This window comes from Amphibalanus amphitrite, unplaced genomic scaffold (assembly GCF_019059575.1).
Source record: "Amphibalanus amphitrite isolate SeventyFive unplaced genomic scaffold, NRLGWU_Aamphi_draft 000367F_arrow, whole genome shotgun sequence".
Classification (NCBI taxonomy): domain Eukaryota; kingdom Metazoa; phylum Arthropoda; class Thecostraca; order Balanomorpha; family Balanidae; genus Amphibalanus; species Amphibalanus amphitrite.
This window is the reverse complement of record NW_024881861.1, coordinates 55,724-73,126: the sequence shown is the minus strand read 5'-3', so window position 1 is coordinate 73,126 and position 17,403 is coordinate 55,724. Positions and strand designations below refer to the sequence as shown.

The 17,403-nt window shown below is 48.2% G+C and overlaps 1 protein-coding gene across 4 annotated transcripts in view; it reads left to right on the top strand.

The window, feature by feature from the left end:
* The first annotated feature begins 15,062 nt into the window (after nt 1–15,062).
* Nucleotides 15,063–17,403, top strand: part of LOC122389659 (histone-lysine N-methyltransferase 2D-like) — a 33,650-nt gene continuing 31,309 nt past the window's right edge. For all 4 annotated transcript variants that reach the window (XM_043381885.1, XM_043381883.1, XM_043381884.1 and 1 more), the window contains exons 1-2: nt 15,063–15,153; nt 16,841–17,157. In XM_043381885.1, the coding sequence (XP_043237820.1) occupies nt 16,842–17,157 (316 nt within the window). In that variant the 5' untranslated portion in view covers nt 15,063–15,153; nt 16,841. The remainder of the gene's footprint in view (nt 15,154–16,840; nt 17,158–17,403) is intronic.

The window sequence follows — 17,403 nt, the reverse complement described above, 5'->3', positions numbered from 1 at the left end:
CCACGGCTCCATATCCTACTCATAGCCACTAGCGGATCCGGGGGGGGGGAGGGGATTTTGGACAAATACCCTCCCTCCCCCGCGGCGCCCGAAATCAACAACACGCTTTGCGGTTTTTTGAGAATGGCAAGAAAACAAAAGAACTTTTATAAAGAAGTTTGTTTTACATAAACCGCTTAGCAGTGCGTAAGGAATCGAAATCCGGGGAGTTTTGGGGAAGTTGGAGAAACTTTTTTGGGTACTCCCCCCCCCATAGCTTCCAAGACCGACTTTCTGGATCCACCAGTGCGCTAATTCGAGATGGTGGAGTCATTTCCTGAACCACGATGCATGTAACTTAGTGATACAAATGTAACTTAGTAATGCAAAAGTACTATAAATATTTTGGAATGACAGTGGTCCGGGTGGCAAGGGATAAAAGGCTGGGAGACACTCCAGCTTACCGCTGTCATGAAGAGTACCTTCTCCTAGCATACAAAACAGAGAAGGAGGGGGACGGGGGTAGTGACAGGACCATCACGAGTACCCCTACGGCCTAAATTACCACGGGTCAGCAAATACAGGCGGCAATAAGCTCGCTGAACGACAAACGTACCAATGTTTGGTGGGCCCGCCACCTGGCGCTCCTGACAGCGTTATTTACTCAAGGTTATAATGTGTGATGGCCGATGGGCAAATAAAGGACGTTTTGCCGTTGTCGAGGGCGCGCCTGTTGATGCGGCGCCTTTCAGGTGACCTTGGCCTGGGCCGGTCACGTGGTGCTCGGGTCGGCCGCGAGCCGGGCGGCCGGAGTCAGTGGTTTTCGGAATACAGTGACGGCCGGATGCGCTGTGTGTCCGACTGGGACGGGTCCGGTCAGCTGCCGCGACATGGTGGCAGCGGTGGGATCGGTCTTGTTAGTCGGTGTGGCCGCTTTCTGTGACTATTAGACAGTGTCTCGGTGATATTCGGCCATGGGGAACCCGGACGAAGCAGCCGACGCTGGCAGCCAGCCGGTGATGCGAGTGGCACTTGGGGATTTTCCGCTGTTTGACGGCTCAACGTCTCTGGAGTCGTTTCTTCAACAGTGTGAGCGCTTATCTCACTTGGGTGGTATTCCGGTGTCGCAGCTGCCGAGTATAATCGCAGCCAGATGCCGCGGACTGGCACAGCGAGTCGTCGAGGGCGCAGCCGCTGGGGCAGAGGTGACGACAGCCCTTCGTCACGCCTTTTCTACTACCTCTACAGCGGCCGCTGCCACGCAGCTGAGCGGCCTCAAGAAGGGCAGCATGTCGGCCCTCGAGTATTCTCTGGAAGTGAAGAGAATGATACGGCTGGCATGTCCCGAGTTTTTCGACGCGACAGGGAAAGTGAAAAACTGTTGTGGCACCAGTTATCAGGCGGCTCTCTACCGACATCTGCTGGTGGGCCTCAGTGACCAGGAGAAGCTCCTCCTCTCTCGCCAGGGTGTTGCGACGTTTCAGGCAGCTGTCGACGAGTTGTTGCGAGAGGAAGCTCTTCAGGACGGCGGTGTTAGGGCCGAGGGGCCCAGAGTTCACTGGGCCGAGTGTGATGCTGTGGACGCGGCCGACGACGGCCGGCCGGAGCCGCCTCGAGCCCGGGAGGATCGGCGTCAAAGCGTGGACCGGGTGACGACTTCTCGACGCTACAACGTGCCTCCGGGGCGCGACGGATGTGGATTCCGACGACGATCACCAGGCCCGCCGCTGGGTCGAGGTGGCCGGTCTCCCGGCCGCTCCCCGGGGCGGCGGCCCTTTGGTGACGAGTGGCGGAGCCGCGGTGACTCACGTGGCCGGTCACCGGGCGGCGGCGCTTCGGGCGCCCCGTCACCGCGATCTTCGCCGGGCCGGCGGGCCGGGGGCCGGTCCTCGGTCGACGGGCGGGATTCGTCCTCACCAGAGGACGAACAGCACCAGCGCAGACGTCCGCCGCAATGCTATGCGTGCAGAGGCTTCGGGCATCTCAAACGCGACTGCCCAAACGTGCGCCGGGGCGGACGGTGGTAAACCTTCCTATCACCAAAGTGAACATCAACGGTTTCGCGGTGAGTGATTGCCTTCTAGACACCGGGGCGACAGAAAATCTCATTGACAGTAGAGTTTTCAGTGTCCTCGCCCCTAACGCGAAACTGGAGCCGCCCGTCCCATTAGTGTCTGCTTCTGGACACAGTCTGAACACGCTGGGAACCTGTCGTCTCAGTGTAGACGTGCTGGGGAATGGTGAAACATTGACAGGTGTTGATTTTGTTGTTGTGCACAACCTGACCCATGATGTTGTGCTCGGGTGGCGGTTTTTGTCTGATAACCATGTTGTTCTTAATTGTTCCCCTTCTCAAAGTGCTAAGATTAAGTTAAGGCTGAAAAAGGCTGTCAATGTTCTCCCTCGTTCAGCGGTGTGCCTAGAGGTTAAGATAGATCGGAAGTTGTCGGATGCGGAATATCTTTTCGTTGGACAGCGGTCCAGTAACGTAGAAGTGGCTGATGCTTTGTTGAAACCCCTCTCCGACAACGTGATTCCAATATACATTAGGAATCGCACTAATCAGATGATTACAATGCACAGGCGGAGTGTGATCGGGTATGCAGAAGCAGTCGCAGATGTTGATATGTGTGAGGGTGACGCCGCTGCCGCTCCTGATGGCTGCGAGCCTGCCGATGAGCCCAACATTGAGGTGAACTCGGTTTCGGCGGATGATGGGCGGTTTGTTGGCAAGGACACAGATGAAATTTTGTCGGAATTTGTGATAGGTGACCCGATAACAGGCGCACAAAGGGACAAACTCGCCGCCTTACTAGCTACATTCCCGGAGGTATTTTCTCGCGGCTATGCTGACATTGGCAAGTTTAGGGGTGATGACGTAAATTTAGAATTACAGTCAGGAACAAGCCCTCAATTTGTCAAGCCCTATCCTATTCCTTGGTCTCGGGAGGAGCAGTTAAAATCTCAGCTTGATGAATTACAGTCCTGCGGGGTGTTAGAGGAAGGTGAGCCGGCGGACTGGAACAGTCCTATTTTATTGATTCCAAAGGGTTCGAATGAATATCGCATTGTACAGGATTTAAGGGCGCTGAATAAATGCTTGCTACCAAAGCGATTTGTTTTTCCTGAAATAGATGATTTCGTCTTTTCTCTGGGAGGTTGGAAAGTGGCTTCATCACTAGATTTGCGCCACGCCTTTTGGTGTCTTCAGTTGTCACACGAGTCGAGCAAGATTTGCGCATTCCACGCACTCGGTAAGACGTACTACCCTCGGAGAATGCCCATGGGGTGTATGCAGTCTTCGTACTTCTTGCACCTTGCAATGCGAAAAGTGTTGGGGGACATTGAAGGATGTTACCTTTACAGTGACGATATCCTATTGGTGTCTGAGACCGTAGAAGACCATTTTAAGTTACTTCATACTGTGTTTGAGCGGCTACAGTCAGCAGGATTGAAAGTAGCGCCTGAGAAATGCAAATTATTTCAGACATCTCTTAAGTATCTGGGCCATTTGATTACCCCAGATGGGATCGGGATGGATCCGGAAAGGATTCGCGTGATCCGGGACATGCCGCGCCCCGAATCGTTAAGAGAAGCGAAGAGAATTTTTGGTTTATTTTCTTGGTTTAGAAAATATGTCCCCTCGTTTTCAAGTATAGCCGAGCCGCTGGTAAAATTATGCAACGCCGAGAAGTATTATTGGGATGATGAATTAACTCGGTGTTTTGATAATCTAAAAGCAGAGCTGTGCGGAAATAGAATATTGAGCTATCCAAAGAGGGGCTACCCTTTTCTCCTATATACGGACTCTTCGTCCACTGGGTCTGGTCAAATGCTCGCACAGATTTTCCCTGATGGCAGAGAGCGGGTGATCGCTTTCAGTGGAAACAGGTATAGCCGGGCTCAACGGAAGTGGACCATTTTCGAGTTGGAACTTTTCTCTTTTATTCAAGGGGTTAAAAAGTGGTACAAGTATCTAGCCGACGCGGAGTTTAAGTGGCTTTGTGATTGTAAAAGCGCCCTACAAATTTTGAAAAACAAGGATTGCGTGAACCCGAGGTTGATTCGATGGAGAGCATTTTTGAGTCAATTTCACTTCGAAACCGAGCATAGGCCTGCATCGCAAATGCAACATGTGGACGCAATTTCGCGTTTTCATGAGCGGACTGACGGGAAAATGTCTGTGTCAGATGAGGATGTGTCAGACGAGGACTCGGTTCACTCCCCCCCGGAGGGGGTTGACAAGGGCGGTGCATCAAGGCAGCCGCTGAGCCGGCCGGAGCGCGGCTGTGGCGCCTCCGGCGGCGATAGACGGGCGTCTGGGCGCGGCAGCGCGGCGGGTCCGGCTGCCGCGGATGGTGCCGCCACAGAGAGCGGTGTTTCAGGCCGGTGCGGGCCGACAGCACCGGATCCTCAGCCGGCGAGGGAAGAGGCGTCTGTGGGCGACGGAGGTGCTGGTTTTGCAACTCCTGTTGAAGCAGATCGTCGTGGCAAAGCCTACGAGGATTCAGAATCAGGGGAAATTAACCTGATTTCTGAAGATTTTCTATCGCAGTTGTCGCTTACCAGAGAATCGCTGATTTGGTACCAAAAACATGATAGGGACTGCAGATCCATCGCTCACCGTCTGCGGCATGGTAAATGGCCTCGATCCACTCCCGTGGCGCTTAGACGGGAATGTATAGCGGAATTCTCGCTGCAGAACGGGGTGCTTGTCAGATATCAGCGCGAGTTTGAGACGACGCCTGTGATCGTGTGGCCGGCGGCCAAACGGTTCGAGCTTCTGCGCTGTCATCACGACGTGAGCACAGCGGCGCACTGCGGTGCGGGTAAGATGTGCGAGGTACTTCGCCGCCGGGTGTGGCTGCCAGGTATGAAACGTCTTTGTGAGGAATACGTCCGTAGCTGTAGACGCTGCAGCAAGAAAAAGGACACACGCCCTCAAAATCCGCCTTTGATACCACAGGGGGCTGATTGCCCAAATGCGGTCCTAGTCATAGATATCGTTTCTATGCCTCGTAGTACCATTTCATCAAAATGTCAGTTGCTTACTTGTATTGACAAATTTTCAGGATTTGTTAGTGCATACCCGTTAGAAACGGGTTCGGCGGACTGTGTAGCTGATGCACTAGCTCATCACTTTCTGACGTTTGGTCCGCCTGAGCGTACGGAATGCGATGCTGGTTCGAACCTTTTGAAAAATAACAGGGTTAAAGAAATGTGTACCTTCTTTGGGGTTCAGACCAGAGTCAGTGTGGGCTATTGCCATCAGGCAGTGGGCAAAATTGAACGGCGACATTTAGACATTAAACGGCGTCTCAGAGCACTGTCGTCTTCCAATGGGGCCGATTGGGAGCTGCTCCTTCCGGGAATCCTGTTTTCGTTGAACAATGAGCCATGCCGGACACACGGATTCAGCCCATTTTTCTTGTACTTTTTACGATACCCTCATAGCCCTATTTCTGATTTAGCTACTCGTCCAGTGCGAAAGTACTCAGATGATTTCATTTCTGAAAGGTTGCGGTTATTATCGGAGGTATTCCAGCGAGCTCGGGAGCGGCAGTCTGAGCGAATGTGTGAATACAAACATTATTATGACCGGCGGCACCGAGCTAAGGATGTAGAATATCGACCTGGTGACCGCGTGTTGTGTAAAAATTTTGGAGCTAGGTCAAAGATGGATGATCCTTGGCTGGGACCTTATGTTGTAGTGCAACGTGTGGGCCGTCGCCATGTAGACGTACAGGATGATCGGGGTCGCATTCGTCGTACGCACATGCGAAATATGAAGCGTGTGTTTGAGTGTCCTGTGTGAAACCGGAAACGTCGAAAACAGGGTGTTTATGTGCGCCAACTGTTCTGTTGTACTTATGTGTGACTGCATCATATTTTGTTGTGCTGTGTAGAAAACGTTTTCGTTTTTTTTTTTTTTTTGAAAAGGGGGGAAATGTCGAGGGCGCGCCTGTTGATGCGGCGCCTTTCAGGTGACCTTGGCCTGGGCCGGTCACGTGGTGCTCGGGTCGGCCGCGAGCCGGGCGGCCGGAGTCAGTGGTTTTCGGAATACAGTGACGGCCGGATGCGCTGTGTGTCCGACTGGGACGGGTCCGGTCAGCTGCCGCGACAGCCGTATACTTGACCACATGTCACCACCGCGTCGATCATGACTACCGTTGCCAGTCACACAGCGCATGGACAAAGTAAAGAAATATGTCCAAAGATCACCAGATAGAGGCGGATTTTCGTGCACGTTCATCGCTTACCTTTTGAAGCAAAATGAATAAGGAAGCGTTTAGAAAATGAATAAGGAAGCATAGAAAGAATTTTGCAACTATAGTCTGAAAAACCTAATAAAGAAAGAACGGATTTAAAGTAGAACCACCATTGACGCACGTGCCACGTGCCTTTATAGCATAGGTGGGCACCGTTCCCCAAAATTGTAACTTCGTTACTCGTTCCTCCGTTCCCTCAAAACGTGACTTCCGTTACTCGTTCCTCCGTTCCTCTGTATATAATGTAACGGAAGTTCTTTTAGTCCGTTACTCCGTTACAGCAAAATAAAAAACGTTAAAATGTTGGGTATTTCAAACATTTTTGAGACCATTCTGACACAAACTAAACCTACCGAGAAAGCGGAATGCCCACCAAATCTACCAAGACAGTGGGCACTGATTGGACACTAAACCTTGGAACGTCTGGTGGTACTGATGCGCATCACTTGTCCCCGGCCAGATGCCGGTTGCACTTCACGAACACTAGACGTTCCAGGTTGGCATCTGAGAGCATAGGCGGCGGAACGGGGGGGGGGGGGGGCACCGGCGCACCGTGCCCCCTTTGATTTTGGCATTTTAACATTAGCCCTATGTGCGTTGCATGGAAAGAATGGGACAAAAAGTCGGCAGTGCCCCCCCCCCCTCTCCCTTAAAGGGACTATCCCACCTTCTAAAATGTTGTTAAAACCAGTTAAATTGTGCCCGACTTTATAGATTGGATGACCAGGAACACGGTTCTGGCATTTATTTTTCATTAAACATCTTAGGCTTCCCATATTCCAAACACAAACTTTCAAATATGTGACGTCACAGCCCAAAATTACCTCCTTCCCCAGGCCACATTACTGTCATAAAGCTGATTCTTTTTACTCTGTAGGCACCACAACAAAGTTCAGACCAAGTTTTAAGCGATTTTTCAACGAACAAACCCATTTAAATCAGAATGACTAAACGAGGTGACGTCACACTAACGGTCGCTCCATGTTGAAGATAGGGCCTTGTACAAGGCCCATTTTCAAATGAAGGGAACGAATTTCTTCAACACCAAGAGGCCGCGGGGGTTGCAACCTAGATAGATAGTGGTTTCTGAACCTCGCCGCAAACTTGGCTATCTCAACTCAAACCCCATGTTAATTAAAGGTGGGATAGTCCCTTTAATTGAAGATGTTCCGCTGCCACTTTCTGAGAGGGTAGCCCTTTTTGCACGTAGCACATCTTTTCCCATTGAGAACATGCGCTCTACTGAGGCGCTTGAAGGGACGCCCGTGTTGAACTTTGCGAACACATACTGCAACGCCGGCTTATTGCGGAAGGCCAGTACACTGTACACTGAGGCCATCTTCCGTCTTCAAGTCAGGGCTGCTCAATAATCCACTATTCCGCTGCTGCATTAATGTCTGTGGGTTAGCTGAAAGATCAACCCGCTCGGACAACGAAAAGTAACGGAGGAACGAAGGAACGGACTAAACTGTTAACTTGTAACGGAGGAACGAACAACCAATGTAACGGAAGTTACTTGGTCCGTTACCCTTTTTAAAATGTAACGAGTCCGTTCCTCCGTTCCTAAAAATTGTAACGGCGTTCCGGAACGGAGGAACGGATCGTGCCCACCTATGCTTTATAGTGCCTTAGGTATATCCCAAAACATTTGTCTCACAGCTTTTCACACACATTTTATCCGAACCATACATTTCCAGAGACCCAAACACGTGCAAGGCGATTCAGGCCCTTTAACTCCGTTCTTTCTATAGGCAAGACGCGTTGGATGCAATTCACGCGTCGTGCACCGTAAGCATAAAAAACGGTTTTATACCTTGAGTTTTATATGCAGATATGCCACGCCCACAAACATAGCATCGAAGGCATGGCCGTGGATGAAATTGGCAAAGGCCTACTAACTGGCCGGTCCTCCCCTACTAATTACTACTGATTGACCGGTCCCCTAGGAAAAAAACTGATCAATAATAAAGCGTACTAATTACTACTACTAATTACTACTAATTGACCGGTCCCCTAGGAAAAAACTAATCAACAATAGAGCGTACCATCATGCGGTAGTGTTCATGCAGTGGAAGTACGACGTATTTGTCGACGCGTGTAATTGTGCACGAGATGTGGAAAGTTTTTTTCTGGGTCAATGTGGTCTCTGGCGAGATTATATGACCTTGGTAGAGACTTGGTATTTATATAGTCACCGTGGTATTTATATATTTATGTACACTGTGGGTAGAGAGATGTGGGGGATTTGGACACGGATGGACTTTGGAAGGATGTGTGTTAACGAATATAACGATTGCAAAGGATATTTTATCACAGTTCAGACAGACTGAATTATAAAAAGTTACAGACTTTCATACCAACACTTCTGGGGGTAACGGAGAACTTCGGCAGGGGTAATGAGGGTCTCTGGGAAAATAATTATCTTTTTAGAATTCATGACTCGCACGAATAGATAATGTGGTGTATATGTGAACTGCATCCAGTTGCCATTCTGGCCTGCCACGGTCTCTGAAAAGAGGTCACAGGTCGCTACTCATTTCCCGAGCAATTTGTTGAAAAAAAAAATGTTCATCGTTTTTAAGAGTTGATTTTACCTACCTACCCCTGTACCTGCCCCTGTATAAGTGCGATGGTCAATCGCGTTCCATTTGATACGCAGAAAATAGAGCTACCGAAAGCATAGGAATATGCGTGATCTTTGCCGTGTAAGCAATGGGGTCTGATAGGTGGGGTGACATAGATAACATGAATAGTTGTCGGATTCAGACGGATTCATGTTATCTATGGTGGGGGTAATGGTCATGTCAGACGCCAAAAAAGACGCACCACCCGGGGGGACCTGCTCACCACTGACCCAGAGGAGGCATGTCCCAACATTTGCCGACCCCTAACCTACCGGCATGGTCAATAAACTGCTGACCATAGTTTTTTTTTTTAAGTTCGACCCTCACTGTAAACGTCCCTGTGAACAGAGCACGAGATTTGTCAGATGACTTACTTGGAAAACTGGCTAGCGCACGTTGCTTTTCACAGATGACAAACTTGCTCTAATCCTTTCTTGTAGTTGACTTCCATTTCCCCGACTCGCAATGAGTATTTGCCTATATTTGCGATTCCACAGTGATACTCGACTTGTCGGGAATTACACAACTGAACCAATCAATCAATCAACCAATCGCACGGCGTTTAACACTATGCTACTTCATCGGTGTTCAAAACACATTTCTGAAATATTTTTTCGTCTCTACAATAAAACGTGCACCCTGCGTGCACCCACGTGCACCAGCCAGTTTTCCCAGCCAGTCTCTCAGGAAATCTCGTGCTGTGTTCAAGAAGATGTTTACAGTGAGGGTCGAACTCGAGGCCCTAAAGCGTCGAACTCAAGAAAAACGGAATATAAGTGATATGAATGGCCCTATGTATATTGTATGTTACATAGCATGTCACATGATATGACATGAGATATGAGCGACTTACGAGCGATCCGATGAGCTGAGGCGGCACCCGAGGTCCGAGGATTAAATTAATCGAATTATGAGTTATGACAACAGCCATAAGCAATTGAAATTTGTAAGCTGTAACCAGTGCACCTAAACATATTACATATGCACACATCAAAGGTCGACAAAGAGTTGAGTTTTTCAGTAATCCTGGCCTGATCCCTGGGCTGTTGAGACGTAGGTAGGTATGCACTGGCATTTCATGTCGCATTGGTATCAGCCATACGGGTATTCACAGTCTAAATTGCACTGGTAGGTGCTCGTCTTACGGCCACAGGCGAGATACCAGATCGAATCAAGATACGAGCTGTGGGCATGGGGCACGTGAACAAGTCTAGACTGCAGGCTCGAAATGATCATCGTTTATCGTTTCTGTTGAATAGGAAATAATGTGCGATGAGAGACGGCACCCTCAGGCGTCAACGAATTTGAGGGAGCTTCGTTTTCATTGTTACCGAGGCATAAATCGAGTAGCCGGTTCTGTCCATGGTATAGTTTAACTTACTTACTTACTTACTTCCTCGGCGGCAGCTTCGTGGACGAACGGGATCCAGTGAAGCATTGCTACGTTCAAATTCTACAAACTGTCAAAATTGCAAATATGTAGTGGAACACAATGCTTATTCTATTTGCACTAAAACGTAATTATTCAACATAGCTTTGCGGCCTTTGCGCACCTACATTTGTATGATTGAATTGCATGTCATTTATTTCAAATAGCATGTCAGTTGTTTTAAGCTGAATGTCACATGCTTTAACCCGCCTGTCAATTGTTTTAATTCAGAAAGTAACTGTTTTAAATCGGGACTTCATTTGTCTTAAAATGCATCAAAAATGGTGTAGCTTCAAAATGTGCCAACGGAACTTTTCGGGAAGAAATCGCCTGTTCAAATAAGTCGAAGTTCGATTTTCTCAGGTCCAGTTTTTGCTCGTTTTGGCGACTTAAACAGTGCCTGTTCGGAAAACATAAAATTTTGCTCTGTCTGGACAAGAGGTGTCAAATTGATGCGGCTGAAGGCACTGAAAGTTTCGTGTTGATACGTCCTGTGGTTCAGAAGATGCTGCAGAAAAAAAGGAGCGGGCTTTAATCCTATTAGTGGCAGGCTCCTGGCTACCCCTATTAGTGGCAGGGGATGGGCTGTTTATACCCCCCCCCCCCTGATATCTCGAGATCTAACGGGCCGATTTTCAAAATTCAAACGGCATTCGATTTCGCTCAACGTGATCTACATTTCTAAAAAATAAAAATCAAAAAATGTCAATAGGGGGTAGAGGGGGGTAAAAACGGGCAAATTGCAGATACATTTTAGACTGTTTATCACGGCCAGGTTTCTGAACCAATCTTAACGCAACTTTTGCCGATCGATAGAGAATGAACCAGGAATTCACATGGATCCTAAAAATATGCATTTTCAAAAATCATAGGCGGATACAGATCATTGAGATTGGGGGTACACAAAAAGTATAGTAAATAAGGTTTTTGTTGGTATTGTTTCTAAAAAGGGTGGTAATGGTAATGATCTTGTTATGTTACAATTTTCTTGTGAGAGAACGACAATTGTATTGGTCATGCATAGGCGGTGTCAGGGCACCTATGTTGGGAGGTAAAACATAACCCCCCTTTTTGGACGCCTGGCTCCGCCTATTATAGCAAAAACGTGTCAAAAGAGGATGCACAATAACTTTGTATATGTTATCACATGATACCTTTCATTCACTGTTCGTAAAACTGGTGCATACAGTCAGTAGCGGCGGAACACCCTCAATTAAGGGGGGGGGGGGGCACTGCCGACTTTTGGTCCCATTCTTTCCATGCAACGCCCATAGGGCTAATGTTAAAATGCCAAAATCAAAGGGGGGCACGGTGCCCCGGTGCCCTCCCCGTTCCGCCACCTATGCATGCAGTTATAATACATCAGCATCGTGATCTTCGCCCAAATGACTCGCTTAACCTTCCAGGTGGTGGGGGGCATTTTTTTGCCCCCCACCCCTTAGTTTTTTTTTTCAATATATCTCGAGAACCGCTGCGCCGATCGTCACCAAACTTTCAGTACCCTCCCGGGAGCAGCTAGCGCACATGGTGACCAAAAAGTTTTCCAAAGGCTATGATAGGTTGGCCGCTAATGACGTCACCCGCTAATGACGTCAGAGTGACGTCATTTTTGCCATTTTCGACCCAAAAAAGGCTTCGCGGGAAGAGCTGTCAGGCCTACAGCTTTAGAGATACAGAAAAATGTTTCGGACATAAAAGGTGTGGAATCAAAAGGACTACAGAACTGCTATTTCGGTTTTTCGAATTTTTTGGATTTTGACCCCTCAAATTCAAAAAATAGATTTTTTGAATATAATAGCCAAAAAATCCAAAAAGTTTTTTGACTTTCGAAAAAACCGGAATATAGGTGATAGTCCCTACGGCCTTCTATCTACATACCAAATTTGACATCGATACCTCTTTTTTTTGGCCAAGTTATAGCGAAAAAACTGTTCAAAATTGATGACGTCAAATTTTCAAACTCAATTTTTAGCAATTCTAGACCTCCTAGCGCAAAACAAAGACCACCATTAGACTCCCCGTGACGAGCTGCATCGAATCAACACCCATTTTATGCAAAAATATCAACTTTGAAATTTGACCTTTTTTTACCTGACCTTGACCTGACCTCCACCAGAAAGTGACCTAAACCGTACCTGATGGTCTTATAACCAACACCATTGAGTTGGAAATGAAAAACTGGCCATAAAACATGCATCGCATAACCTTAGTAAAGTTGGGCTCATGTGGTGAGTACTGGTGACCCTTGGTGACCTTTGGTGACCTGACCTGTGACCTGACCTGGTATGACCAGTGACCTCTAATAGCAACATATGTACTAGACAACTCACGCCTCATCGCTGATTTTCGACAAAATACGTTTTACTCGGTGTTATGGCGCTTTCCCTAGAAGCCCCGTGAACGGTGAAACATTTTATCTTTGACCTGACCTGTGACGTCATCGGTGACCCCGAGGTCAATGAAATTTAGTTTCCTACAGCAAATTTCACAGGGCTATCGAACGCCGTTTGAATTTTCCGGATCCGTCCAGTAGTTTCGGAGATACGGGGGGGGGCAAAAAAATCCCCCCCACCGCGCGGAAGGTGGCTGGTAGGCCCACCGCCTGCCGGGTTAACGAATAGGACCCCCCAATTCCTAGTGCTCTGGAGCCGCCCCTGGTAAAGTTATGAACTTGAAATTTTCAGGGAATGTGCCCAATTTAGTTTTAGGAAAAGTCAGAAAATTTCAGCATCGTAGCTTCATGTAATCTGTAATCTGTAATCTGTAATCTGTAATCTGTAATCTGTAATCTTCAGCGGTTTCGGAGATATTCCCGAAAAACCTGAGGGGTGGATGAAAAAAAAAACCGCCACTAATAGGGTTAAATCGGGTTAAATAGACCCACCAGTGGGGCACGGGTTAATGGCCGTTCTTTTATGGCTCATACTAGTAATTTATATTTTGAAATATATTTTTGCTTTTGGTTTATATTTAATAAAATAATCTGATTAAAAAATGTTTCTAAGTCTTTCTCCTACAGTGTATACCAAATACTCCTACATCAGAATGTACCCATATTAGCCGCAACGCACGTGGTCGTGGACCCAGTCAGCCGTTTATTAGGGCTCTGGTGGGTAGTGCCATCTGCTGTCAGACCTGGAAACTCGGACCCACGTTCCCCTCCGTCCTGTGGCTGCGTCGGCGGCGCCGCGCCGGCCACTTCCAGGATAATGCCGCCACCCACCCGGCAGGGAGCGCGCGCCGAGCGGAACTCTCACCGCCGGCGGCATTGACGCGGCGGCGGCCGCCACCTGGCATCCTGCCAGCACGCGGTTGGGCTCGGCGTTTCCCTGAAGGCGGCGCGCACTCAGCCGAGCGGCAGGGCCGCATGGGAACGGACGCGATTGGCTGGCGGCTTGGACGGCCGCCAACTGCGCAGTCACCTTGAGCTCCAGTAGCGGTCAAAGGGGGTGGGGATGGGGAGGGGAGTTGGGCAAGGGGCGGTCGATTCCGGTCGGGCGTTGGGGCCAGCCAGCAGTGAAAAACAGACGAGGCGCCAGAGCGGCATATGGACTTTGGACCTCGGAGGTTGGACTGGCCGGGAGATGCCGGGGTCTGGACTTCGCGGTATCTTTTGTAGTACCCGTGATGAATCGTGATTTTTTTAACCAATCTTCCAAGAAAATCAGTACCTAATAGTTATGTCATTTATAGAAAATCGGAATACCGATACCAAACCAAATACCAACCGAAACCGTGAGGAAATACCGAAACCGAACCAACCTAGGAACATGAGGCAAATACCAAATTTATACCAATTTATCAGCCTCTTATATATTACTGAGGGTTCGTAATACCAACAAAATACCAAATATAGGAGGGTTGAAATACCAAATACCAAGTTGGTATCGGTTTGGTATCGGTATACCAAAATGTTGGTATCCGATTGACATCTCTAGTACCTAAGTAAGGACAGAGTGGGTTGCCTAACCGTAACCGTTTTTTCCACTTTTACAGCTAAATCGGCTAAAAAGTTGTATGACGAGCACAAAACAACAATACAATCATTGAGGAATGCCGTGGTGGATAGATAAAAAGAAAGGTGATCGAATTCCACAATCTGTCAAAAAAAACTTTACCCAGAGTAAAAAAGTTAGCCGCGTTGTCTGACTGGATGTTTCATATTTAGTAAGAAAAGGAACATTTATCCCCTTAGAAAATACCCGAGATAATCAAGCAATTGCACTGACCGATCATTCTGTTAAGTTAGCAAGTGTCGACTAGTCGTTTTTTTTTCTAGGAACGAACGCATTAAATCGATCACATTTCAATCAGCATGACTGACCTTGATCGATGTTGAAGTATGGCACTATCCGAATTCCGAGGAGACCGAGAGAACACTTCCAGTTGTTATCTTGACCTGGCTGTGAGTCACTGGAAGCTTTATCAGCACAGAGCGGCTCCAATGACAAGCACAACCATCAGTTTCTGCAAATGTAACCTTGAGACGGCTATCGCCCCTTTTGATCTCTAGGGCCATCCAGTCCGCGCCCTTTTCCGCCGCTATCACCTGCGGTATCAGCCTGGCGGTTATTTTTAGCAGCACATCGCCAGCCGCCAACCAATCACCGGGCGCGCTCTGGAATATGTCCATATTTGGCGAGAATTCCGCCGCGTCGGTTGACCAATCAGCGCCGACGGCTGAAGTCATGCCCTAATATGGTCTTGGCACAGCCGCGCGCATGCGTACCACCTGCCGATTACGTCATCTCCCGCGCCACCAGGCCGGGAAACGGCAGCAGTCGGGAACGCGCGGCGGTTGGGGTATGAGGTGGCCGAGTGACAGGGAAGCGTGAGAGGCGTATGAACTGCGGTAAGTGAGACGGCGGAAAGTGTCATTGCATTTAAAAAATGTGCATCCTCCCTATCCAAAGTGCTTCGGTATAGCCGTCTTGTGCGCAATCGGTGTCTTCCCAGATTCAGTAAGTAACAAGCTTTTGTTGACTACATTTTGTTTGACGATTGTGATTCAACCATCGTGAAGGTGCACTTAGATTAAATTGTGCGGGATAGGAGAGACATTCTTGAAATCCTGATGTAATAAAGAATTTGTGCTCGCTTATCAAAGTACAATGTTGATTAAAATCGTTATGAAGGGATGATGCGTCTCGCACGGCTTAATCAAATGTTCATTTCTTTATAAACCTGTGGGCATGCTATCTTAAACTCGTATTGGCGATAGAAAAGTGCGTAGTATTATGATGCGTGCGAAGTTGCACCGACTCTCTGAGCATGATGGCCTCATGATTATTTCGTGAGTGTCTGTTGTCGTTTTCATGTCGATATCGCATTGGGACCATTGGATGGGCGACATTTCTTTTGTGCAAGATGTTCAAGTCTCCACGAGGTTTGTTTGGAGGGGCTCCGTTGGAAAGAAGCTCTTCGTCTGGAATTGAGATGTTTGAATCCAAGTTACAACGTCAACTCTAAGCATGTCATCTGAAGATGCCTTTTGGCCTTTGGGCTGTCATTGGTGATAAGCATTGCTCGGGGTTACATGAGCAGAGTTAATACGCATTAGAAACGGACTACAATGGTGAGCGAATAGGAAAATCCGTTCCTGATACGCATTTACTTGCTCATGTAACCCCGGTAATTGTCTGCATAAGTGAGCCTCGGTGGCGCACCAGGTTGGCTATAACCAGGTAGTATATTCTTGACTGGTGGTCGTAGTAGTGACAAGTGATGGTTTTAAGTTGCGACCCTTGGGCCCCAATGACCACTGTCGTCCAGGCGCCAAAAAGAAAAGAAAAACAAGTCCCGACCCTGATCGCGATCTTTCCAGCGAGGGGCATTTTTGCAAGTACCCATACTTCCTGCGGCGCCCGGCTTCGATAAAAATAGCGGCGGCGAGAAATATGGGCGTTCGGAAAAGCAGGGAGGCTAAGCACAATTTCGCGCCATTTGCGCGCGGATCCAGATGTTTGTTGAATAGCAATACACCGTTACTTTTTACTACTGCAATGGTGTATCGACAGTAGAATATGTTACGACCGCATAGCTGGTCAAAGGTCCGGTAAAGTGTGCGTGCGTTACCGATACTGACTCCACTTTCGCAAGATGTCATTTACTCCACTGGATAAAATTGCTCGCTTATCTTTCAAGTTGAATGTTGTTTGCAGTGCAACGGACGGTCGCTAGTCATCATGGCTAGTAGTGTGTGCATAGCAGCTCATGTGACATGACAAGGCACAATTGAAATTGTGGTATGGAGACGCTCCTGTCTGTACCTATCACCGTTGTAACTGCACTTTGCTGTATGATAGCGTGCAGATCAGCGTCTGTACGGCGCCGGCTGCTGTCATTCACGAGCACGTGCTTGAGGAGAGTGCCACGGCTGATGCAGGTTTAGAAGGTAATTTTCATCGTGTAGACTAGAGGTGGGTGACAACATATCTTTGAAGGTTTTTTTATGAATATGGACATTGCTGTGTAGCCAATGGTTCACAATTTGTGTTACTGCCAGTGATTCGTTAATTGCTGCATTTCTTTTTTTACAGAATGTCACGAGAAAATGCTCAACCCCGCTTGTCGAGCACGCCCGACGAAGAGAGGATGGTGGTCAGCGCATCCAGCGAGGCCCAGCCACCCACGGGTGCGGCCATTCATAGCCCCGGCCAGCCATGTTCAAGCACAAACCCAGAGACGGCTGACGTTATCATTGAAGAAGATTCCACGGAGGCCGTGTCGCGAGTGAAAGGCCTTCTCAGCTGTTCAGCCTGTGGTGTGCTCCTTCAGCATGGGGAACACACACCGAAGTTGCTGCCAAGCTGTCTTCACACAGTCTGTTCTCGCTGTTCAGAACAGGGCAATTCTGGTGAGTGCTTTAATTCCGTTTTTACTGTCTTTAAAACCATTAGGCATTAACCTTTATTTTCTGAAATTCTGAAATTAAGTGCATTTCGACTTAGACAATTCAATTCCTATTTTGAAGTTTTAAATGCCAAAGCGCTTCACATCACTTTTTCTTAGTTATTTCTCAAGTTGTCATTGCCGTGGAAGGAATTGGTATTAATGCATGTAATTATGAAATGACTTTTCACTTTAACCAAAGATGTATCCA